Raw genomic sequence first — 26413 nt, forward strand, 5'->3', positions numbered from 1 at the left:
AGAGGGTGGTGGGGACATTTGTAGATGGGGTGGTGGGGACATTTGTACATGGGGTGGTGGGGACATTTGTACATGGGGTGGTGGGGACATTTGTACATGGGGTGGTGGGGACATTTGTACATGGGGTGGTGGGGACATTTGTACAGAGGGTGGTGGGGACATTTGTACATGGGGTGGTGGGGACATTTGTACATGGGGTGGTGGGGACATTTGTACATGGGGTGGTGGGGACATTTGTACATGGGGTGGTGGGGACATTTGTACATGGGGTGGTGGCAGGGACATTTGTACATGGGGTGGTGTGGACATTTGTACATGGGGTGGTGGGGACATTTGTACAGAGGGTGGTGGAGACATTTGTACATGGGGTGGTGGGGACATTTGTACAGGGGGTGGTGGGGACATTTGTACATGGGGTGGTGGGGACATTTGTACATGGGGTGGTGGGACATTTGTACATGGGGTGGTGGGGACATTTGTACAGAGGGTGGTGGGGACATTTGTACATGGGGTGGTGGGGACATTTGTACATGGGGTGGTGGGGACATTTGTACATGGGGTGGTGGGGACATTTGTACATGGGGTGGTGGGGACATTTGTACAGAGGGTGGTGGAGACATTTGTACATGGGGTGGTGGGGACATTTGTACATGGGGTGGTGGGGACATTTGTACAGGGGGTGGTGTGGACATTTGTACATGGGGTGGTGGCAGGGACATTTGTACATGGGGTGGTGTGGACATTTGTACATGGGGTGGTGGGGACATTTGTACAGAGGGTGGTGGAGACATTTGTACATGGGGTGGTGGGGACATTTGTACAGGGGGTGGTGGGGACATTTGTACATGGGGTGGTGGGGACATTTGTACATGGGGTGGTGGGGACATTTGTACAGAGGGTGGTGGGGACATTTGTACATGGGGTGGTGTGGACATTTGTACAGAGGGTGGTGGGGACATTTGTACATGGGGTGGTGGGGACATTTGTACAGAGGGTGGTGGGGACATTTGTACATGGGGTGGTGTGGACATTTGTACAGAGGGTGGTGGGGACATTTGTACATGGGGTGGTACGGACATTTGTACATGGGGGGGGGGGGGTGGCAGGTACATTTGTACATAAGGTGGTGGCAGGAAGGGACGTTTATGCATGAAGTGGTGGTGCAGGTTTAACATCTATATTTACACATGAATGATTTAGAAGTTTAACTCCTGAAACTGCCTAGACAATGATCACAACTACAACAAGACGATCCTAGTTTAGAAAGTTAAACACAGTTACCATTCGATCCACAACTACAACAAGACGATCTAAGTTTAGAAAGTTAAACACAATTACCATTCGATCCACAACTAGATCTACAACAAGACGATCTAAGTTTAGAAAGTTAAACACAATTACCATTCGATCCACAACTACAACAAGACGATCCTAGTTTAGAAAGTTAAACACAATTACCATTCGATCCACAACTGCAACAAGACGATCTAAGTTTAGAAAGTTAAACACAATTACCATTCGATCCACAACTACAACAAGACGATCTTAGTTTAGAAAGTAAAACACAATTACCATTCGATCCACAAAAGCCGATGACCAGCCTTCTCCGTGAGGAACCAACATTCTCCCCTTCAAAGAGCTGAACTCTATCAGTTCCATAGCGGCCATGACACTGGGGAAATCAATCAAGTCGTCAGAACTCGGGTCAACATAAACAAAACAATTGTTTTCCTCTTCCACGCTACAAAGTTATACAACAAGAATTCCTATTTTAATATTTTTTTGTTAACAGTTTGTCAAGATGGTAAAAGTTTGGATAGTGTAGACGAACTTTGCACCTTTGTTTCGATTCTCTTTCGTGACTTTTGGCCAAGTTGATATGGTGTAGAGTTGACCTTTTTACCTGAAGAAGTCAATGAAAATTGATAACTATTGCTGGGGGTTAGGGAATGCAGGTAGTTTGCAGCCTGCCACAGTAAAGGGGTAGATTTTTATTCTCATTTGTCTAGAGTAATTGTAATGTTATTGTTTTAAAAGAAAAAAAAATATATGTCGATTTTAGATATGAACGAGTGAAATCATAAAAAAATTAATAATTATTGTAAAATATGCTTAAGTTTTAATCAGTAGCTAAATTATTAAATTAAACATGCACTCAACGATTTCAACAGTCAGCCGTTGAGACCCATCACTCAATTATTTAAATCATCCCTCAACTATACAAATGTAGGCTCAGCTATAAACTTTCTCTATGCTTTATAAACTATACTCAGGTGTATAAACTTATAATCCATTTTATAAACTACACTCCACTATAAACTTACACTCCGCTTTATAAACTATACTCAGCAAAGGAAACTTACCGACGTTGATGTAACCGAAAATAAATCGCTGTGGATAGATGGACATGACCGTACAGTTTCTCTTCAAGCCAAAGTTCCTCAGGCTTATCATGTCGTAGGTATTGGTCAGTAGCATCATGTTACATGCTGGAGGTGGAAGGTAGAGTTTATGTTACAGGTTGGGGGTGGAAGGTAGAGTTCATGTTACAGGTTGGGGGTGGAAGGTAGGGTTTATGTTACAGGTTGAGGGTGGAAGGTAGAGTTCATGTTACAGGTTAGGGGTGGAAGGTAGAGTTTATGTTACAGGTTGAGGGTGGAAGGTAGAGTTCATATTACAGTTTGGGGGTGGAAGGTAGTGTTCATGTTACAGGTTGGAGGTGGAAGGTAGAGTTTATATTACAGTTTGGGGGTGGAAGGTAGACTTTATGTTTCAGGTTGGGGGTGGAAGGTTGAGTTCATGTTACAGGTTGGGGTGGAAAGTTTAGTACATGTTACAGGTTGGGGGTGGAAGGTAGGGTTCATGTTACAGGTTGGGGGTGGAAGGAAAAGTCGTTAATTGTGGTTGTCAGTAGCACCATGTTATTGGCTTGCGATGGAAGGTAGATCTAGATAAGTTAATGCCCACGCTAAAGTCTCTAGCTAAATCTTACGCTTCAAAGTTTACAGTTTAATTAGCCCTGACCAAGTGTTTAATATAAAAGTTCAAATGATCTCTTCTATTTTTTCTATGTTCTTTCTTTTTTAGTGGTAATTTTTTCCCGGGTGTAAATTAATGCCCCCCCCCCCCCCCAATCATCATGAAACGTGAAGCCCATGGCGTAGAGACCTTCTTTAGCCGATGCGCGCTTGAGGCAACACGGCTGATATTTGAGACAATCGATAGTTCTGGCTGTAATTGAAGGTTAATCTTAATATTAGTTCTGGTTCAACTTGTCAGGTTAAGTGAGTAATTTTAAATAGACATTTTTTAACTGGTTCACCTTGTCAGGTTAAGTGAGTAATTTTAAATAGTAGAAAAAAAAAGAGCATACATAATTTTATTTTAGCGACAGTCGGTAACTTATGTGGTGTAGAATGGCTTCATTACAGACACAAAGAATAGGAAAAGATAACATTATAACTTGATAATGTTTGGGTTTCTAGTAAACGATTTCATTAACTGTGGTAAGATTTGTTATCTGATTCGTTTAGATACATGACTCATTTTAATTTAGTTTCTTAACGGACGAAAACCACATTTTTAACATTCTTATTCCAAATTATACATTTTACAAGTACTCAGTATAACGACATTTTACGTTTGTCGTTGTGTAGAAAGTTGACATTAAGAAACCTCCACTCAACAACTTACGTTTGTCGTTGTGAAGAAAGTTGACACTGATAGATAAACCTCCACCCAACAACTTACGTTTGTCGTTGTGAAGAAAGTTGACACTGATAGATAAACCTCCACCCAACAACTTACGTTTGTCGTTGTGAAGAAAGTTGACGCTGATAGAGAAACTTCGACCCAACAACTTACGTTTGTCGTTGTGAAGAAAGTTGACACTGATAGAGAAACCTCCACCCAACAACTTACGTTTGTCGTTGTGAAGAAAGTTGACGCTGATAGAGAAACTTCGACCCAACAACTTACGTTTGTCGTTGTGAAGAAAGTTGACGCTGATAGAGAAACCTCCACCCAACAACTTACGTTTGACGTTGTGAAGAAAGTTGACGCTGATAGAGAAACCTCCACCCAACAACTTACGTTTGTCGTTGTGAAGAAAGTTGACACTGATAGAGAAACCTCCACCCAACAACTTACGTTTGTCGTTGTGAAGAAAGTTGACAACAACTTACGTTTGTCGTTGTGTAGAAAGTTGACACTGATAGAGAAACCTCCACCCAACAACTTACGTTTGTCGTTGTGAAGAAAGTTGACAACAACTTACGTTTGTCGTTGTGAAGAAAGTTGACGCTGATAGAGAAACCTCCACCCAACAACTTACGTTTGTCGTTGTGAAGAAAGTTGACATTAACAAACCTCCACCCAACAACTTACGTTTGTCGTTGTGAAGAAAGTTGACACTGATAGAGAAACCTCCACCCAACAACTTACATTTGTCGTTGTGAAGAAAGTTGACACTGATAGAGAAACCTCCACTCAACAACTTACGTTTGTCGTTGTGAAGAAAGTTGACATTAAGAAACCTCCACCCAACAATTTACGTTTGTCGTTGTGAAGAAACTTGACGCTGATAGAGAAACCTCCACCCAACAACTTACGTTTGTCGTTGTGAAGAAAGTTGACACTGATAGAGAAACCTCCACCCAACAACTTACGTTTGTCGTTGTGAAGAAAGTTGACACTGATAGAGAAACCTCCACTCAACAACTTACGTTTGTCGTTGTGAAGAAAGTTGACAACAACTTACGTTTGTCGTTGTGTAGAAAGTTGACACTGATAGAGAAACCTCCACCCAGCAACTTACGTTTGTCGTTGTGAAGAAAGTTGACAACAACTTACGTTTGTCGTTGTGTAGAAAGTTGACACTGATAGAGAAACCTCCACCCAGCAACTTACGTTTGTCGTTGTGAAGAAAGTTGACACTGATAGAGAAACCTCCACCCAACAACTTACGTTTGTCGTTGTGAAGAAAGTTGACACTGATAGAGAAACCTCCACCCAACAACTTACGTTTGTCGTTGTGAAGAAAGTTGACACTGATAGAGAAACCTCCACTCAACAACTTACGTTTGTCGTTGTGAAGAAAGTTGACAACAACTTACGTTTGTCGTTGTGTAGAAAGTTGACACTGATAGAGAAACCTCCACCCAGCAACTTACGTTTGTCGTTGTGAAGAAAGTTGACAACAACTTACGTTTGTCGTTGTGTAGAAAGTTGACACTGATAGAGAAACCTCCACCCAGCAACTTACGTTTGTCGTTGTGAAGAAAGTTGACAACAACTTACGTTTGTCGTTGTGTAGAAAGTTGACACTGATAGAGAAACCTCCACCCAGCAACTTACGTTTGTCGTTGTGAAGAAAGTTGACAACAACTTACGTTTGTCGTTGTGAAGAAAGTTGACGCTGATAGAGAAACCTCCACCCAACAACTTACGTTTGTCGTTGTGAAGAAAGTTGAAATTAAGAAACCTCCACCCAACAACTTACGTTTGTCGTTGTGAAGAAAGTTGACGCTGATAGAGAAACCTCCACCCAACAACTTACGTTTGTCGTTGTGAAGAAAGTTGACATTAAGAAACCTCCACCCAACAACTTACGTTTGTCGTTGTGAAGAAAGTTGACGCTGATAGAGAAACCTCCACCCAACAACTTACGTTTGTCGTTGTGAAGAAAGTTGACACTGATAGAGAAACCTCGGCCCAACAACTTACGTTTGTCGTTGTGAAGAAAGTTGACACTGATAGAGAAACCTCCACCCCACAACTTACGTTTGTCGTTGTGAAGAAAGTTGACACTGATAGAGAAACCTCCACCCAACAACTTACGTTTGTCGTTGTGAAGAAAGTTGACACTGATAGAGAAACCTCCACCCAACAACTTACGTTTGTCGTTGTGAAGAAAGTTGACACTGATAGAGAAACCTCCACCCAAGAACTTACGTTTGTCGCTGTGTAGAAAGTTGACGCTGATAGAGAAACCTCCACCCAACAACTGACGGTTGTCGTTGTGTAGAAAGTTGACGCTGATAGAGAAACCTCCACCCAACAACTTACATTTGTCGTTGTGAAGAAAGTTGACGCTGATAGAGAAACCTCGACCCAAAAACTTACGTTTGTCGTTGTGAAGAAAGTTGACACAGATAGAGAAACCTCCACCCAGCAACTTACGTTTGTCGTTGTGAAGAAAGTTGACGCTGATAGAGAAACTTCGACCCAACAACTTACGTTTGTCGTTGTGAAGAAAGTTGACACTGATAGAGAAACCTCCACCCAGCAACTTACGTTTGTCGTTGTGAAGAAAGTTGACGCTGATAGAAAAACCTCCACCCAACAACTTACGTTTGTCGTTGTGAAGAAAGTTGACACTGATAGAGAAACCTCGGCCCAACAACTTACGTTTGTCGTTGTGAAGAAAGTTGACACTGATAGAGAAACCTCGGCCCAACAACTTAGTTTGTCGTTGTGAAGAAAGTTGACACTGATAGAGAAACCTCGGCCCAACAACTTACGTTTGTCGTTGTGAAGAAAGTTGACACTGATAGAGAAACCTCGGCCCAACAACTTAGTTTGTCGTTGTGAAGAAAAATGACACTGATAGAGAAACCTCCACCCAACAACTTACATTTGTCGTTGTGAAGAAAGTTGACACAGATAGAGAAACCTCCACCCAACAACTTACGTTTGTCGTTGTGAAGAAAGTTGACATTAAGAAACCTCCACCCAACAACTTACGTTTGTCGTTGTAAAGAAAGTTGACACAGATAGAGAAACCTCCACCCAACAACTTACGTTTGTCGTTGTGAAGAAAGTTGACACTGATAGAGAAACCTCCACCCAACAACTTACGTTTGTCGTTGTGAAGAAAGTTGACATTAAGAAACCTCCACCCAACAACTTACGTTTGTCGTTGTGAAGAAAGTTGACATTAAGAAACCTCCACCCCACAACTTACGTTTGTCGTTGTGAAGAAAGTTGACAACAACTTACGTTTGTCGTTGTGAAGAAAGTTGACAACAACTTACGTTTGTCGTTGTGAAGAAAGTTGACAACAACTTACGTTTGTCGTTGTGAAGAAAGTTGACATTAAGAAACCTCCACCCCACAACTTACGTTTGTCGTTGTGAAGAAAGTTGACACTGATAGAGAAACCTCCACTCAACAACTTACGTTTGTCGTTGTGAAGAAAGTTGACAACAACTTACGTTTGTCGTTGTGAAGAAAGTTGACACTGATAGAGAAACCTCGGCCCAACAACTTACGTTTGTCGTTGTGAAGAAAGTTGACACTGATAGAGAAACCTCGGCCCAACAACTTAGTTTGTCGTTGTGAAGAAAGTTGACACTGATAGAGAAACCTCGGCCCAACAACTTACGTTTGTCGTTGTGAAGAAAGTTGACACTGATAGAGAAACCTCGGCCCAACAACTTAGTTTGTCGTTGTGAAGAAAAATGACACTGATAGAGAAACCTCCACCCAACAACTTACATTTGTCGTTGTGAAGAAAGTTGACACTGATAGAGAAACCTCCACCCAACAACTTACGTTTGTCGTTGTGAAGAAAGTTGACATTAAGAAACCTCCACCCAACAACTTACGTTTGTCGTTGTAAAGAAAGTTGACACAGATAGAGAAACCTCCACCCAACAACTTACGTTTGTCGTTGTGAAGAAAGTTGACACTGATAGAGAAACCTCCACCCAACAACTTACGTTTGTCGTTGTGAAGAAAGTTGACATTAAGAAACCTCCACCCCACAACTTACGTTTGTCGTTGTGAAGAAAGTTGACACTGATAGAGAAACCTCCACCCAACAACTTACGTTTGTCATTGTGAAGAAAGTTGACACTGATAGAGAAACCTCCACCCAACAACTTACGTTTGTCGTTGTGAAGAAAGTTGACACTGATAGAGAAACCTCCACCCAACAACTTACGTTTGTCGTTGTGAAGAAAGTTGACACTGATAGAGAAACCTCCACCCAACAACTTACGTTTGTCGTTGTGAAGAAAGTTGACAACAACTTACGTTTGTCGTTGTGAAGAAAGTTGACACTGATAGAGAAACCTCCACCCAACTCTGGAACCACAAACTGGACCTGGGCGACGTTCTGTTTGGTGGTGTAGGCTTGAGGGTCCACCTCCTTCCCACAGTAGGTCAGGTACCTCAGGGCCAGGGGGTCGGGGTGGTCAACATCGCTGGGGAAGAGCTCATTATCCAGCTCCCAGCCGTCAATTAACTGGATTGACAAATTTAAATAATAAGATATTGAAATTTTTAATCCACTTTCATGTATAAATAAACCGGGAGTGATCTCCCCTAAACTTTCTCGAATATTCTTATATGAAACAACAGAGGATGGCAACTTGGGATATAGACATGACTTTTAATCCATTTTGAATACTTAAACTTTTAAAAATAGAATAAAATCTCGTAGAAAAAAGAATTGCACATCAAGTGAACGCCAAATAAAATTAGCATAATAGTCGGAATATTATTAGTACTTTATAAATTCACATGCGTTTTTTTTGAGAAATCGGAAATAGCGAAAATTACTACTTCCGGTCAACGGAAATTACTCAAAATTTGACAGAATGCAGGGAATTCAATTTTTTACTAACATGTAAAATTTCATTTATCTACCTGAAATAGTACTCAAGTTATAGGCTTTTAAAAAATTCAAAGAAAAAAGTTCCACTTCCGGTTATCAGAAATCGCCCAAAAGTCGATACGGATTTACCATTTTGATATAATACTTATACATGAAATTTCATCAAACTAGCTGTAACGGTACTCAAGTTATCGTGTTTACATACACACACACACAGACACACATACACACACACAGACATACGGACAAGATTGCAAAATTATGTTTTTCCGACTCGGGGAGCTGTAAAATGTCGAGATTTGCAAAAATCTCGATTTTGTTTTTTCCACGATTACATGACTTTCACTATTCTTCGTATATACGAGAAAATAAAATATAACGCATTGGAAATGTTAAATCAAGCGTTTAGGTTCAATTTATGTTGAAGGTAAAGATTTAATTGACAGTTAGATATAGATCAAAAATTGGAACTGGCTAAAATAGAAAGGGTGGCCAGGAAAAGTACAATAAAATAAAGTTCATAGATTTATATTAATTAATTTAAAACAAAATAGTAATAATATGGATTATTTATTAGAAACTCAACTCTCTATTATCTATACATTTATTTCACTAGCTTAAAACTTAAGTGTTCAAATAAGTTACTAGAGCATATGTGAATAACGTGATACTGCTAAACTTTTTTATACAGTGTTACACTAAGGAAAGTATGTGATATATTGTTTTAGTTATAAGACAACTTTTGAACCAAGTACAGCAAAACGTGAATGTGAACTGTACCACAACTGCGCCATTCTCCTCACACCTGACGTTCAAATAGACAAACTCTATGAGGATGACGTGGTCGATGGGTGCGGCGATGAAGAGAGAGCAGAGTCTGGCCTCGCCGTAGCTGATGTAGGTCTTGGTGCCGGGGAAGTTGTGCAACAGGTGTTCCTCACAACCTGGAAGTAGAGCTCAGGCTAGAGTAGGGTTTCTTTCGGGTATTTCCCCGGGGGAGGGGGGAGTGAGTACATGTGCACCGTACTTCAATCCCCTCCCCCACCGAACAAAATAAGGAAGATAATCTGTTTACATAGAAGATATGTACTTTAGCCACTGCTCCTCCCCACCCACTACACCCACCGAACGAAATAGAAAAAATAAATTATTTATTTAGAATATATATATACTTGATATACATATACCGCTGCAATCTCCACCCCCCCCATTCCGCTACCTCCAGATATTTGAAATGCGCTCCTCAAGTTTCAAGTGCTCTCCATCCCCCTTCTACGGAGAAAACATTGTAAGAAGTAGTGTAGTTATTGTGTTCTCGTACTTGGTGTTGCTAGAGGTGTTCAAGTTACTGAGATAGCTAGCTGTGTGGAGGTACAGTTACTGTTGTAAAGTATGTGTAAAGTTACTGAGCTGGCTAGCTGCGACCACTGACTTACTAATGTACTCGTCCTGCAGCGATGTACCAGGCTGTATTGAGTCAAATTCTCTTTTTACAACTGTCAAGGTCTGAGGAATACAAGAACAACTGTACCGCAGACTAAGTGTAAGGAAGATAGCATCTAGTGTACAGCAGTCAAGGTAAGGAATATGTTATCTAGTGTACAACAGTCAAGGTAAGGAATATGTCATCTAGTGTACAGCAGTCAAGGTAAGGAAGGTAGCATCATCTAGTGTACAACAGTCAAGGTAATGAAGGTAGCATCATCTAGTGTACAACAGTCAAGGTAAGGAAGATATCATCTAGTGTACAGCAGTCAAGGTAAGGAAGGTAGCATCTAGTGTACAGCAGTCAAGGTAAGGAAGGTAGCATCATCTAGTGTACAACAGTCAAGGTAAGGAAGATATCTTCTAGTGTACAACAGTCAAGGTAAGGAAGGTAGCATCATCTAGTGTACAACAGTCAAGGTAAGGAAGGTAGCATCATATAGTGTACAACAGTCAAGGTAAGGAAGGTAGCATCATCTAGTGTACAACGTTCAAGGTAAGGAAGGTAGCATCATCTAATGTACAACGGTCAAGGTAAGGGAGAATGAATCAACGACCATGAATTTGACCACTTAGTCACCTGACTACTTGAAATAAATTCTAACAGTTCTTTTAGACTAATTTTTATTGAGTGGGGGGGGGGGGAGGGTAATTGAAAACTTCGAATGGGGGATTTGAAGGTTCAGGGCCGGGGGAGAGAAGGGGGGGGGGACAGACACTAGTTAATAATATTTTTAAAAAAATGTATTTGTTCTATTTTGTTAATGGGTTGAGAATGTGGGGGGGGGGGGGGCATCAAGCAATGGAGATATCATCTCCGAAGGCGGAGAGATGACTGAGAGTATCACTATATATATATGAGAACACCACTATATAGGAGAACACCACTATATATGAGAGAGGTGAGATCAATATTTACCGATGTGGGTAGCAGAAAGGCCAGTCTGACAGGCAGGTAGAGCAGCAAGGATACAATGAGGACATCCTTGTTGTGTGTGGTGTACATGGTCTAACTCCAACCATTCATTTGTCCGGTGATTGTCGTCTCCTACAGGCAAGGCTATTAGAGGTGCTAGTCTACTTCAAGCTACAGCTAGTGGTGGTAGTAGTCTTGGAGAAAAAGTATATATATATATATATATATATATATATATATATATATATATATATATATATATATATATATATATAAAATCTAAAATATCCCCAAATCTGAATGTGATCTAGTAATCTCTTGTTTCAATAGAAATCTAAGCGGCTGAACAGAATATATGTCTGGAACACTAATTAACATAATCCGGGAGCTGGGGGGGGGGGGGGGGGGGCTGAATCGAGGGGATGAGGGTGTTATGTTTGTGTCTTACTTCCCAATCAACAATTCGACTGTTTGCTTGTTATTCACTTGAACTACTTTTGTATCGGTCAGTTAAGGTTGCATAACATTAAAACATATTTTTTTTGGTCAAATAAGGGCATCCTAATGTATAAAAGCCCATGTGCACACTTCTCTCTCGCTCTCTCTTTATCTCGATGTCCGCAACTATTTGATACTATGAGATCAGTATCTTTAGCGATTGGAGAACTTAAAGATGTGGACTTTAGTTACAAAATATGTTGGATGTATTAAATAAATAAACTAAATTTTATTTAAATAAGGAAAATCAGATAAAAGAATATTCAAATTTAGAAACAACTTTAATTATGCAACCGGAAAAGTGTTTATTGTTGTAACAAGAACGCTCTAAAGAACATGAAATTGGCATAAATACTGTCAATGGTAAATGACGTCACAATATCATTAAGGAAAAATGTTAATACAAAGTTTATACTACGAATGGCGTCATTGATTGTAGGATAAAAATAGAATTTAAAAAATCGATTGTCAAAAATGATACATAATACTAATGACGTCATCTTAAATAAGATTCGCTCCCCACATCTTCCAATGTTAGAATATGTAGAAATTAACTATTTCAATCAAATTTCATTTAAATCTATAGATATAAATCTACTAATCAAAACGTACGTTTTAAAATTATACAATTTTCTCTGCCAAAAAAAAAATGAAAATAAATTAGTTTAAAAAACAACAAAAATTCCATTGAATAGCCGGTTTTTTTTTGTGTGACTTTTTTCCTAGCAAAAACTGTGACATTTTTTTGTGTTTTTTTTTTCCTGTGACTTTTTTCCGTTCACCGTTGTATGGTGAGGGGGGGGGGGGCTGGCAACCATAAAACTGGAAATACGAATAGCGTGTTGGTTCGCAAAACGCAATTCTTTAAACTCCAAAATCGTCTACAGTAATCACGTTTTAACGATGCGAACGGTTAGATGGAGCTTTCAAACTTTTGCACGATACAACCTATTCTCATCATTAACGCGTAACGCTAAATCAAAGGTCATTTTACCAGTTATAGAACGTTTAGTGGCAAAGATTGGTATTCGGGAATTCTTAAAGATCATTTCTTGCCTTTGGCTACTAGTTTATCTAGTGCACACTGAAAGGCGTCAGAAAATGAATTCTTTACAAGTACCATGCAGCTTCAGGTTCATACACGGTGACTAGTGTCTCTTTACATATATATATATATATATATATATATATATATATATATATATATATATATATATATATATATATATATATATATATATATATATATATATATATATTTATATTTATATATATGGCATACAACCAAACAGCCTTCATGCCTTATGCTGTCACATACATGCCTACAATTGTTAAAAATAAGGAAACTACTTCATGCCAAAATAAACTACCGCCAACACTTCAAATTTAAATTGAGCAAAGTGGCGAAAACAAAATTGGAGCTGTTCAAATTTTTATAACCGCTGATAACGTGAACAAAAAAATCTTGAACTGAACTAGAAAATCAATTATTTCTTTTGAAAAATGAAATTGGTATCGATCAAATTTCTTTTGCCATTTTTATGTATTTCCGGGAAAGTGAATGCAGGAACGCGACTTCTAAAAACACTCGACCTAAAAGAAAAACTGGAGTTGTTGTGTATGACTTGCCATTTCCTTTCGACACGAGTTACTCGGGGATTGTGGGTGGTTTACAGGAGTTGTCGCCCCGTCATGAAAGAGCGACGGATCAGCAACGATCAGGCAATAAAAACTATTGAGGCGCGCATGCGCAACGTGCTGGGGGCTGTTGACTGACAAACAAACAACACAATCTTGTTTCATCTTCCACCCCACCACTGCAGCCCGCGAGATGTGACTTTACCGAGATTTAGACATGATTTTTTTTTAAATCATCGAACACCCACACACGTCAAATACAGATGGCAACTCGTGTTTAGAGATAGGGACTGGTGTAAATGATGGGTGGGCAACCAGCGTTTAGCTATAGGGTGTAAAGGATGGGTGATAACCCATGTTTAGCTATAGAAACTGGTTAAATAATGGAGGACTCACATCGTGTTCAGCCATATAGACTGGTGTAAATGATGTTGGGACAAACCATGTCTAGCTGTAAATACTACATTTACAAAGGTGAGGGAACGCGGTTAGTCAAAAGTACTGCAGTAAATCAAGGGGACATAATTATTGTTTGGATAAAAGATCTTCTGTAAAGTAAGGGGACATAATTACGGTTTAGACAATTTTCAGTAAATCAAGGGAGAGAATGTATGAGTTGACCGTAGAGCTCTAATTCAAACAACTGCCACCAGTACACTCGGCCTTCTATGGTCAGACAGTCACATTGTTGGTTTCACATTGTGGTACAGTCGTGTCACGTGATGGCCATTGGACGGTTTACTTATGTTTATGTCAGTGTGACATACGTTGATGTATGACTGACATACGTTGATGTATGACTGACATACATTGATGTATGACTGACATACGTTGATGTTTGACTGACATACGTTGATGTATGACTGACATACCTAGCAAAGCTGATCTAAATTTTTATTTTTAACCATAATTAAATTGTAATTTTAAAATTACACTAGTGCCTGGTTTCTTTGGAAAGTAAATTATTTTAAAAAAAAAAAATCACTATACTCCATAAAACATTGCCCATAAATTTTCCCTATTAAATATCCCCTACAAATATCCCAGAGAAATATCTCTAGTAATATTTTCCATAAATATTTCCTACAAATATACCCTAGATATATTCCCTAGAAATATCCCTAGAAATATTCCCTAGAAATATCCTTTGAAATATTCCCTATAAATATCCCCTGAAAAGTATCGAACATAATTTCCAGAGAGCGTCTCGCTCAGAGTTTCTTCCAGGCATCTCTTCGGGGGGGCTAAGCCAACCCCCTCCCCCGAAAAAATTTTACCGCCCCCCCGAACGAAATGAAATTTATATAATTTATATAGAAAATATATACTTTTAACAGTGTCCGCCCCCCGGAAGAAAGTTTACCTCCCCCCCCCCCGAAAATTTCAAGTGCCCCCCCGGAGAAAAAAGTCTGGAAGAAACACTGGTCTCGCTTGGCGTGTTAGTCCTCTCTAGGAATGTTCTAACATCAAGTTGCAAGTGCATTGAACAAATCTGGTTTAGTTACACGTGGTTTGAGGGAATCTCTTTAGTGATAACAATGTCAGCCAGTATTAAATAATACACAAGTTAGGTTTAATAGCCCAGGTGACAGATGTTTTATTATATATATATATATATATATATATATATATATATATATATATATATATATATATATATCCGTATCTATATCAGTTAATACGGATATGGTACTAAAGTGTAAACTTTTCGAATACCTGTTAATTAGTTTAATTAAAATGCTCAAAAATTACTTTAAAACCAAAATGTACTTGATAAAATTTCCGTAAATACTGATAAACCATTCACTGTCCCAATGTTGCATTATATCTCTAGCTACGTGTGTGCTCGTGTTTTGTCTTCATGTCTTTTTAAAATTAGAACAATCAAAAGTTCAGATGAGAGAGACCTATTGAGGAATATATATATATATATATATATATATATATATATATATATATATATATATATATATATATATATATATATATATATTGTATAAATACGTAGGCCCTATTACCAGTTTATTCAACAAAAAGTCTACGACGTCAAACTATTCGTTTCAGTCGAAATTAAAAAGAAAAAAGAATCGAAATTTTAAAATAATAAACAGTTTTTACAAAAGAAATATTTTGAAAAAAAAAATGTTTCCGCTAGCTTGTTAGTCCAATCGACTCGAAAAGTGCGTATACTGCAAGTTCCGAGCGAAACCCCTGTAGCGGAACAGGACTGAAAAGAAACGTAATAGTGTAACAGACGATAAAAATGTACAGGACAAAAGTCCCGCCCACTGGAGTGGTTTGGACTGGTTTAGAAATGACCCACGTCCCCTCCCCACGGACGGTAATTACAGGGACCCCAGGGTCGAGCTCGGCAGTCGCCGGACATGAAAATATTGACCTAGCACTAATTAGTTAGGCCGCCATTATGACTGTCATGACGCGTGGGACTGTCTGTAGCTACAGAGCATACACAGCTCGCAGTGCTGGTAGCTTATGCTACTCTTCTGACCAATATGGCCGTTTTCTTTTTTTTATATTATGTCTTTTTTATTATGGTATTGTTTCCATTTGTATAGTCACTTGCATATATCTGGTATAGTTTCCATTTGTATAGTCACTTGCATATATCTGGTATTGTTTCCATTTGTATAGTCACTTGCATATATTTGGTATAGTTTCCATTTGTATAGTCACTTGCATATATCTGGTATAGTTTCCATTTGTATAGTCACTTGCATATATCTGGTATAGTTTCCATTTGTATAGTCACTTGCATATATCTGGTATAGTTTCCATTTGTATAGTCACTTGCATATATCTGGTATTGTTTCCATTTGTATAGTCACTTGCATATATATGGTATTGTTTCCATTTGTATAGTCACTTGCATATATCTGGTATAGTTTCCATTTGTATAGTCACTTGCATATATCTGGTATAGTTTCCATTTGTATAGTCACTTGCATATATCTGGTATTGTTTCCATTTGTATAGTCACTTGCATATATCTGGTATAGTTTCCATTTGTATAGTCACTTGCATATATCTGGTATTGTTTCCATTTGTATAGTCACTTGCATATATCTGGTATTGTTTCCATTTGTATAGTCACTTGCATATATCTGGTATAGTTTCCATTTGTATAGTCACTTGCATATATCTGGTATAGTTTCCATTTGTATAGTCACTTGCATATATCTGGTATTGTTTCCATTTGTATAGTCACTTGCATATATATGGTATTGTTTCCATTTGTATAGTCACTTGCATATATCTGGTATAGTTTCCATTTGTATAGTCACTTGCATATATCTGGTATAGTTTCCATTTGTATAGTCACTTGCATATATCTGGTATTGTTTCCATTTGTATAGTCACTTGCATATATCTGGTATAGTTTCCATTTGTATAGTCACTTGCATATATCTGGTATTGTTTCCATTTGTATAGTCACTTGCATATATATGGTATTGTTTCCATTTGTATAGTCACTTGCATATATCTGGTATAGTTTCCATTTGTATAGTCACTTGCATATATCTGGTATTGTTTCCATTTGTATAGTCACATGCATATGTATCATATTGTTCAGAATGTTTTGGGTTCGGCGTGGTCGTGTCAGTAAAGCTCATGGTTGCTAAACCGCAACGTCCAGAGTTCGAACCCTGGGATCTGCCACCCATGGACCAGGAGTTCAATGAGAAGGAGCTTTGTTGTCTAGATCTAGCTGGGTTGTAAATGCTAAAAGGCACACGTTTAAAACCAAACGGAAGTCTGGGTGTCTTCCCACGTAGAACAAACTCACTTGGTAAGAAGAAAAAAACTTGTGGAAAAAACAGACTATAGTGTCTGACTATTTAGATGTAAGAAATACTTATTGCACCATCCTGTTGCAATCTGCCATGTTCAAGACCATTGTTCAAACGGGATTTGTTCAGAGAAGGGCTCTTCTGTTTTTTTCTGAGAAATAGTTGCAGGACTTTGGTTCTTAGTTTATTGCATAATGAAACTTGCACGCCAGTGATGCAACAGAACTAACACTTAAGTGTGGTGATAGAATAGAACTAACAGGTGTGGTGATACAATAGAAGTAACACTTAGGTGTGGTTACGATAGATTAGTCTCATGACTATAAATTATGACTTTTTAAATGATTTGGTTATGCCCGTATGATGTGTCAGATCGGGTAATCAACACTACCATCCTTTTCCCAAGACACTGAATTAATCGTTAGGGGGATAGTGTAATCATCACCACATACATACGCTTCTGCAAGGTACTCTTAAGAGTGGACAGAGACGTGCTACAGACTCGAAAAAAAGATTTGAACTCGAGTCTTTCGGGTAAGCAGTCGTGACTACTAGCACCCGAACTGCGCTGTTGTGTGTTATATAATTTCTGTTCTCGGCGGTATTTAAATTTACAAGCTTAATTAACGCAGGAGGAAATACAAACTGGTTGAGTCAGTGGATTGTGACGTATCTGATGACGTATCTGATGACGTGTTATGTCCCCACTGCCCGCGGTAAACATCCCGATATTACGGCCAGAATCTGTTGGCTTTTGTCTAAAAATAGCTTGCGAATCGGGCGTGCTTGTGTGTATGTGTGTGTGTGTGTGTGTGTGTTGGCGTGTGAGGCTGTATTAAGATTGATCTACTGTTGAAGCTTTTTCATATACGTGAAGCCAGTTAAGGAGGAAATAAGCTGTTCCTAATTTCGATGTTGTATTTGAATAATTTCCTCTCTCAGGGTAAATCAGTGCCTGAACATTTCAAGGGGAGACAAACGGGCTTACTAGCTGGTTTAATTCTCATTTTTTAGAAACTGAGAAATTTTTTTTTAGCCAGTTTAATACGTCACATTTAATAAAAATAATTCTGATAAATAAAAGACATTTTTTTTACAAAAGCGTATATTTTAAACATTTTCCAATACGCTAGAAAAATGGTTGACTTAATCGAGAAGCATGAATTAGGTCGTTCACGTTTTCAATTGGTGTAGAAGTCATGGGTTCATTTTATGTGGCGATGAAAAGTCGCGGGTTCATTTTATGTGGCAATGAAATGTCGCGAGTTCATTTTATGTGGCGATGAAAAGTCGCAGGTTCGTGGAGTGTGGAGTTGATAAGTTAGGGGTTCATGTAGTGTGGAGTTGATAAGTTAGGGGTTCATGTAGTGTGGAGTTGATAAGTTAGGGGTTCATGTAGTGTGGCGTTGATAAGTTAAGGGTTCATTTAGTGTGGAGTTGAAAAGTTAAGGGTTCATGTAGTGTGGAGTTGATAAGTTAGGGGTTCATGTAGTGTGGAGTTGATAAGTTAGGGGTTCATGTAGTGTGGAGTTGATACGTTCAGGGTTCATGTAGTGTGGCGTTGATAAGTTAAGGGTTCATGTAGTGTGGAGTTGATAAGTTAGGGGTTCATGTAGTGTGGAGTTGATAAGTTAGGGGTTCATGTAGTGTGGAGTTGATACGTTCAGGGTTCATGTAGTGTGGCGTTGATAAGTTAAGGGTTCATGTAGTGTGGAGTTGATAAGTTAGGGGTTCATGTAGTGTGGAGTTGATAAGTTAGGGGTTCATGTAGTGTGGAGTTGATAAGTTAAGGGTTCATGTAGTGTGGAGTTGATAAGTTAAGGGTTCATGTAGTGTGGAGTTGATAAGTTAGGGGTTCATGTAGTGTGGAGTTGATAAGTTAGGGGTTCATGTAGTGTGGAGTTGATAAGTTAAGGGTTCATGTAGTGTGGAGTTGATAAGTTAAGGGTTCATGTAGTGTGGAGTTGATAAGTTAAGGGTTCATGTAGTGTGGAGTTGATAAGTTAGGGGTTCATTTAGTGTGGAGTTGAAAAGTTAAGGGTTCATGTAGTGTGGAGTTGATAAGTTAGGGGTTCATGTAGTGTGGAGTTAATAAGTTAGGGGTTCATTTAGTGTGGAGTTGAAAAGTTAAGGGTTCATATAGTGTGGAGTTGATAAGTTAGGGGTTCATGTAGTGTGGAGTTAATAAGTTAGGGGTTCATTTAGTGTGGAGTTGATAAGTTAAGGGTTCCTGTAGTGTGGAGTTGACGTTGCTTGCCATTAGAAGAAAGTCTGGCAGCAAGTCACATACTACTCTGATTGTATTCCCGGCACACCCCTCAGTCATAAGAGTGACGATCAAAGCCCAAATGTTGTAACTGTATTACTTGAATGTGAGTTCGACACTAGGCCCAATGGGACTCCAGAAATAGCTCACTTTAATCTGCGAAGTTCAAAAATAGCGCTTTACTTGGGGTGGGCTTGTTGACCCAGGGAGGGGGAGCCGAAATTACTTGGCCCGTCCAGTGGGCGGTGGGTAGACTGGGCGAGACGATGTGTCCTTGTTTGGGGATATTAGTTGTATTGTTTGCTCTCACATGCCAGTGCAAGACAAGCTGGGGTGATACTACGTGAGGTGTGGTGATACAAGGTTAGGTGTGGTGATACAAGGTGATGTGTGGTGATACAAGGTTAGGTGTGGTGATACAAGGTGAGGTGTGGTAATACAATGTGTGGTGATACAATGTATGGTGTGGTGATACAAGGTGATGTGTGGTGATACAAGGTGAGGTGTGGTAATACAAAGTGATGTGTGGTGATACAAGGTGAAGTGTGGTAATACAATGTGAAGTGTGGTGATACAAGGTGAAGTGTGGTAATACAATGTGAAGTGTGGTGATACAAGGTGAGGTGTGGTGATACTACGTAAGGTGTGGTGATACAAGGTGAGGTGTGGTGATACAAGGTGAAGTGTGGTAATACAATGTGAAGTGTGGTGATACAAGGTGAGGTGTGGTGATACTACGTAAGGTGTGGTGATACAAGGTGAGGTGTGGTGATACAAAGTGAGGTGTGATGATACAAGGTTAGGTGTGTTGATACAATGTGAAGTGTGGTGATACAAGGTGAGGTGTGGTGATACAATGTGTGGTGTGGTGATACAAAGTGAGGTGTGATGATACAAGGTTAGGTGTGTTGATACAAGGTTATGTGTGGTGATACAAGGTGACATGTTGTGATACAATGTGAGGTGTGGTGATACACGGTGAGGTGTGGTGATACTACGTGATGTGTGGTGATACAAGGTGAGGTGTGGTGATACAAGGTGAGGTGTGGTGATACAATGTATGGTGTGGTGATACAAGGTGAGGTGTGCTGATAAAAAGTGAGGTGTGGTGATACAAGGTTAGGTGTGGTGATACAAGGTGAGGTGTGGTGATACTACGTAAGGTGTGGTGATACTACGTAAGGTGTGGTGATACAAGGTGAGGTGTGGTGATACAAGGTGAGGTGTGGTGATACTACGTAAGGTGTGGTGATACTACGTAAGGTGTGGTGATACAAGGTTAGGTGTGGTGATACAAGGTGAGGTGTGGTGATACTACGTAAGGTGTGGTGATACTACGTAAGGTGTGGTGATACAAGGTGAGGTGTGGTGATACAAGGTGAGGTGTGGTGATACTACGTAAGGTGTGGTGATACTACGTAAGGTGTGGTGATACAAGGTTAGGTGTGGTGATACAAGGTGAGGTGTGGTGATACTACGTAAGGTGTGGTGATACTACGTAAGGTGTGGTGATACAAGGTGAGGTGTGGTGATACAAGGTGAGGTGTGGTGATACTACGTGAGGTGTGGTGATACAAGGTGAGGTGTGGTGATACAATGTGAGGTGTGGTAGTACAAGGTTAGGTGTGGTGACACAATCTGTGGTGATACAAGGTGAGGTGTGGTGATACAATGTGTGGTGTGGTGATACAAGGTGTGGTGATACAAGGTGAGGTGTGGTGATACAAGGTGTGGTGATACAATGTGTGGTGTGGTGATACAAGGTGAGGTGTGGTTATACAAGGTGAAGTGTGGTGATACAAGGTGAGGTGTGGTGACACAATGTGTGGTGATACAATGTGAGGTGTGGTGATAAAATGTGTGGTGTGGTGATACAAAGTGAGGTGTGATGATACAAGGTTAGGTGTGTTGGTAAAATGTGAAGTGTGGTGATACAAGTGAGGTGTGGTGATACAATGTGTGGTGTGGTGATACAAAGTGAGGTTTGATGATACAAGGTTAGGTGTGTTAATACAAGGTGATGTGTGGTGATACAAGGTGACATGTTGTGATATAAGATGATGTGTGGTGATACAAGGTGAGGTGTGGTGATACAAGGTTAGGTGTGTTGATACAATGTGAAGTGTGGTGATACAAGGTGAGGTGTGGTGATACAATGTGTGGTGTGGTGATACAAGGTGAGGTGTGGTGATACTACGTAAGGTGTGGTGATACAAGGTGAGGTGTGGTGATACAAAGTGAGGTGTGATGATACAAGGTTAGGTGTGTTGATACAATGTGAAGTGTGGTGATACAAGGTGAGGTGTGGTGATACAATGTGTGGTGTGGTGATACAAAGTGAGGTGTGATGATACAAGGTTAGGTGTGTTGATACAAGGTTATGTGTGGTGATACAAGGTGACATGTTGTGATACAATGTGAGGTGTGGTGATACACGGTGAGGTGTGGTGATACTACGTGATGTGTGGTGATACAAGGTGAGGTGTGGTGATACAAGGTGAGGTGTGGTGATACAATGTATGGTGTGGTGATACAAGGTGAGGTGTGCTGATAAAAAGTGAGGTGTGGTGATACAAGGTTAGGTGTGGTGATACAAGGTGAGGTGTGGTGATACTACGTAAGGTGTGGTGATACTACGTAAGGTGTGGTGATACAAGGTGAGGTGTGGTGATACAAGGTGAGGTGTGGTGATACTACGTAAGGTGTGGTGATACTACGTAAGGTGTGGTGATACAAGGTTAGGTGTGGTGATACAAGGTGAGGTGTGGTGATACTACGTAAGGTGTGGTGATACTACGTAAGGTGTGGTGATACAAGGTGAGGTGTGGTGATACAAGGTGAGGTGTGGTGATACTACGTGAGGTGTGGTGATACAAGGTGAGGTGTGGTGATACAATGTGAGGTGTGGTAGTACAAGGTTAGGTGTGGTGACACAATCTGTGGTGATACAAGGTGAGGTGTGGTGATACAATGTGTGGTGTGGTGATACAAGGTGTGGTGATACAAGGTGAGGTGTGGTGATACAAGGTGTGGTGATACAATGTGTGGTGTGGTGATACAAGGTGAGGTGTGGTTATACAAGGTGAAGTGTGGTGATACAAGGTGAGGTGTGGTGACACAATGTGTGGTGATACAATGTGAGGTGTGGTGATAAAATGTGTGGTGTGGTGATACAAAGTGAGGTGTGATGATACAAGGTTAGGTGTGTTGGTAAAATGTGAAGTGTGGTGATACAAGTGAGGTGTGGTGATACAATGTGTGGTGTGGTGATACAAAGTGAGGTTTGATGATACAAGGTTAGGTGTGTTAATACAAGGTGATGTGTGGTGATACAAGGTGACATGTTGTGATATAAGATGATGTGTGGTGATACAAGGTGAGGTGTGGTGATACAAGGTTAGGTGTGTTGATACAATGTGAAGTGTGGTGATACAAGGTGAGGTGTGGTGATACAATGTGTGGTGTGGTGATACAAGGTGTGGTGATACAAGGTTAGGTAAGGTGATACAAGGTGAGGTGTGGTGATACAATGTGTGGTGTGGGTGTAAAAACACTTGATAAGATTATGTGAATTCATGAAATTTAGGGACCTGTAGTGTTTACCCGATCCGTCATTATTTAAAGAGTCGGCGTCCAATAGCCACTACAGGCTTTTAACGATGGAAATATGTTGCACTTGGGCGTGTGACCAACATAATCAATTACATAACATAATCAATAAATCACGTGACACGTAGTAAATTATTTTAAAAATTATTTTTATCTTGATATGTCACATATTATAAACTTCGCCACATATTCACTAACTTCTACATAATTAGACACTCATAATCACCAACGTGGCCATATATTAATACGACAAATAAAACCACGTATTTGACTATAAATAAACGATAAAATAATCTGGCAACTCCAGATTTTAACAAGTTTACCAAATCATCTGGGCACTCATACATAACAAACTGATGAAATAATCTGGCCACTCATACATAACAAGCTGGTGAAATAATCTGGCCACCCAAACAAACTGATGAAATAATCTGGCCACTTAAACAACCAACTGATGAAATAATCTGGCCACTTATACATAAAAAACTGATGAAATAATCTGGGCACTCAAACAAACTGATGAAATAATCTGGCCACTCATACATAACAAACTGATGAATAATCTGGCCACTTAAACAAACTGATGAAATAATCTGGCCACTCATACATAACAAACTGATGAAATAATCTGTCCACTCATACATAACAAACTGATGAAATAATCTGGCCACTTAATTAAACTGACGAAATAATATGGCCACTTATACATAACAAACTGATGAAATAATCTGGGCACCCAAACATAAGAAACTGATGAAATAATCTGGCCACTTATACATAACAAACTGATGAAATAATCTGGCCACTCATACATAACAAACTGATGAAATAATCTGGCCACTTAAACAAACTGATGACATAATATGGCCACTCAAACATAACTAACTGATGAAATAATCTGGCCACTTATACATAACTAACTGATGAAATAATCTGGCAACTGAAGGCCAGGGGCTATAGTAGCAAGTAGCGTGAAAATAAGGGGAGTCAATCCAGTCTGAAAACTAATTACATCATCTAAAGCCAGGCCACAAGCAAGATCTGTGTTGGCTGGAAGATTGGTGTCACAAATTTAAATTTTCTCAGATTCCGGGGTGGGGGGGGGGGGGGGGGGGGGACGAGAGTTTGGAGGCGGGGGAGGTAAATCGAGGGAGGTGCTATTTATAGAAATAGCGATAAAAGGAAGGGCATCTTAAGGGAAAGTGGGGGAGTATGTAGATATAGTGGCTAGAGGGTGATGCACTGACACATTGGTAGGTGGGCGGTTTAAATTTGGACTCTGTCTTACAGGATACATCTGGAACAAATTGTCAGTTGTATCAATTTTAACATTTGAATGCAGCAGATTCCATTACGCCAACCAGCAGAGCAGTTGAGCTTAAATTAAATCTGAGCTAGTTGGGTCATAATCTTGCATTGTGAAAATTCTGTACTAAAATTACTTGTTTCAGACAATACAAATATTCAGCATCTAAAACAAACTTTGCTGCGTCTACTTTCTGAGGGTTTAGGCAAACAAGCTGTACAAGGGGTGCAGATGCCCATCTAGGGTGTTGGGTCATTTTTGACAGTTGCTATGGGGCGGGACATGGACGCTGAATTAAGGGGGGGGGGGGGACATAGACGCTGTACTAAGGGGGGGGGGGACATAGACGCTGTACTAAGGGGGGCGGTACATGGACGCTGTACTAAGGGGGGCGGTACATTGACGCTGTACTAAGGGGGTGGACATGGACGCTGTACTAATGGGGCGGGACATGGACGCTGTACTAAGGGGGCGGGACATAGACGCTGTACTAAGGGGGCGGGACATAGACGCTGTACTAAGGGGGCGGGACATAGACGCTGTACTAAGGGGGGGAGGGACATAGACGCTGTACTAAGAGGGCGGTACATGGACGCTGTACTAAGGGGGGCGGTACATTGACGCTGTACTAAGGGGGCGGGACATGGACGCTGTACTAAGGGGGCGGGACATAGACGCTGTACTAAGGGGGCGGGACATAGACGCTGTACTAAGGGAGCGGGACATTGACGCTGTACTAAGGGGGCGTTACATAGACGCTGTACTAAGGGGGCGGGACATTGACGCTGTACTAAGGGGGCGGGACATAGACGCTGTACTAAGGGGGCGGGACATAGACGCTGTACTAAGGGGGCGGGACATAGACGCTGTACTAAGGTGGGCGGGACATAGACGCTGTACTAAGGGGGGCGGGACATAGACGCTGTACTAAGGGGGCGGGACATAGACGCTGTACTAAGGGGGCGGGACATAGACGCTGTACTAAGGTGGCGGGACATGGACGCTGTACTAATGGGGCGGGAAATGGACGCTGTACTAAGGGGGCGGGATATAGACGAAGTACTAAGGGGGGGGGGGGGGCGGGACATAGACGCTGTACTAAGGGGGTGGGACATAGACGCTGTACTAAGGGGGTGGGACATAGACGCTGTACTAAGGTGAGTGGGACATAGACGATGTACTGAGGTGAGTGGGACATAGACGATGTACTGAGGTGAGTGGGACATAGACGATGTACTGAGGGGGGCGGGACATAGACGATGTACTAAGGTGAGTGGGACATAGACGATATACTGAGGGGGGCGGGACATAGACGCTGTACTAAAGGGCGGTACATAGACACTGTACTAAGGGGACGGTACATAGACGCTGTACTAAGGGGGCGGGACATGGACGATGAACTTAGGTGAGTGGGACATAGACGCTGTACTATGGGGGGGGGGGGGACATGGACGCTATACTAAGGAACACAACTAAACCAGGGGAGAGCTGTCAATGTAGAAATGTCAGAATGCCATACACAGTGAATATTCATCGCGTGACTAACTCTGGCGTCTCCAATCGAGATCACACAGTTAACATTTAGTGACAATATTACACAGACAACACACAATTCGAAACCCCCCCCCCCCCCCAAAAAAAAAAACAACGGTTATAAATAAACCGGGAGTGATCTCCCCTAAACTTTCTCTAATATTCTTATATAAAACAACAGGTGATGGGAACTCGGGCTATAGACATGATTTTTAATTCATTTTAAAGACTTAAAGTTTTAAAAATAGAATAAAATCTCGTAGACAAAATAATTGCACACCAATTGAACGCCAAATAAAAAAAGTGCATAATAGTGCGCAATATTATTAGTACTTTAAAAATTTTCATTAGGTTTTTGAGAAATCGGAAGTAGCGTAAATTACTACTTCCGTTCAACGGAAATTACTCAAAATTTGAGAGAAGGTAGAGAATTAGATCTTTTACTTACGTGTGAAATTTCATTTATCTATCTGAAATAGTACTCAAGTTATAGGCTTTTGAAAAATTCAAAGTAGAAAAAGTACCACTTCCGGTTATCGGAAATCGCTCAAAAGTTGATACGGATCTACGATTTTGATTAAATACTTATATATGAAATTTCATCAAACTAGCTGTAACGGTACTCAAGTTATCGTGTTTACACACGGACACACACACACACACAGACACACAGACATACGGACAGAATTGCAAAGCCCAGTTTTTCAGAATGGATTACGCATAAAACCTCTTA

General features: G+C 40.3%; 1 protein-coding gene across 4 annotated transcripts in view; it reads right to left on the minus strand.

Moving 5' to 3' along the window:
- LOC131929401 (corticotropin-releasing factor-binding protein) overlaps positions 1-26413 on the minus strand; it is a 31100-nt gene that overhangs the window by 824 nt on the left and 3863 nt on the right. The window contains exons 2-9 of one of the 4 annotated variants that reach the window (XM_059285574.1): positions 11025-11215; positions 10057-10126; positions 9401-9564; positions 8077-8248; positions 3979-4017; positions 2364-2489; positions 1839-1903; positions 1573-1672 (exon numbers count right to left, since the gene is read on the minus strand). In XM_059285574.1, the coding sequence (XP_059141557.1) occupies positions 1573-1672; positions 1839-1903; positions 2364-2489; positions 3979-4017; positions 8077-8248; positions 9401-9564; positions 10057-10126; positions 11025-11111 (823 nt within the window). In that variant the 5' untranslated portion in view covers positions 11112-11215. Of the gene's footprint in view, positions 1-1572; positions 1673-1838; positions 1904-2363; positions 2490-3978; positions 4018-4184; positions 4224-5298; positions 5338-8037; positions 8249-9400; positions 9565-10056; positions 10127-11024; positions 11216-26413 lie in introns of all 4 variants that reach the window. The other 3 variants (XM_059285575.1, XM_059285576.1, XM_059285573.1) reach the window with 3 other exon arrangements.

Source organism: Physella acuta, unplaced genomic scaffold (genome assembly GCF_028476545.2).
Source record: "Physella acuta isolate Inbredline_101_S28 unplaced genomic scaffold, ASM2847654v3 ptg001625l, whole genome shotgun sequence".
NCBI lineage: Eukaryota > Metazoa > Mollusca > Gastropoda > Physidae > Physella > Physella acuta.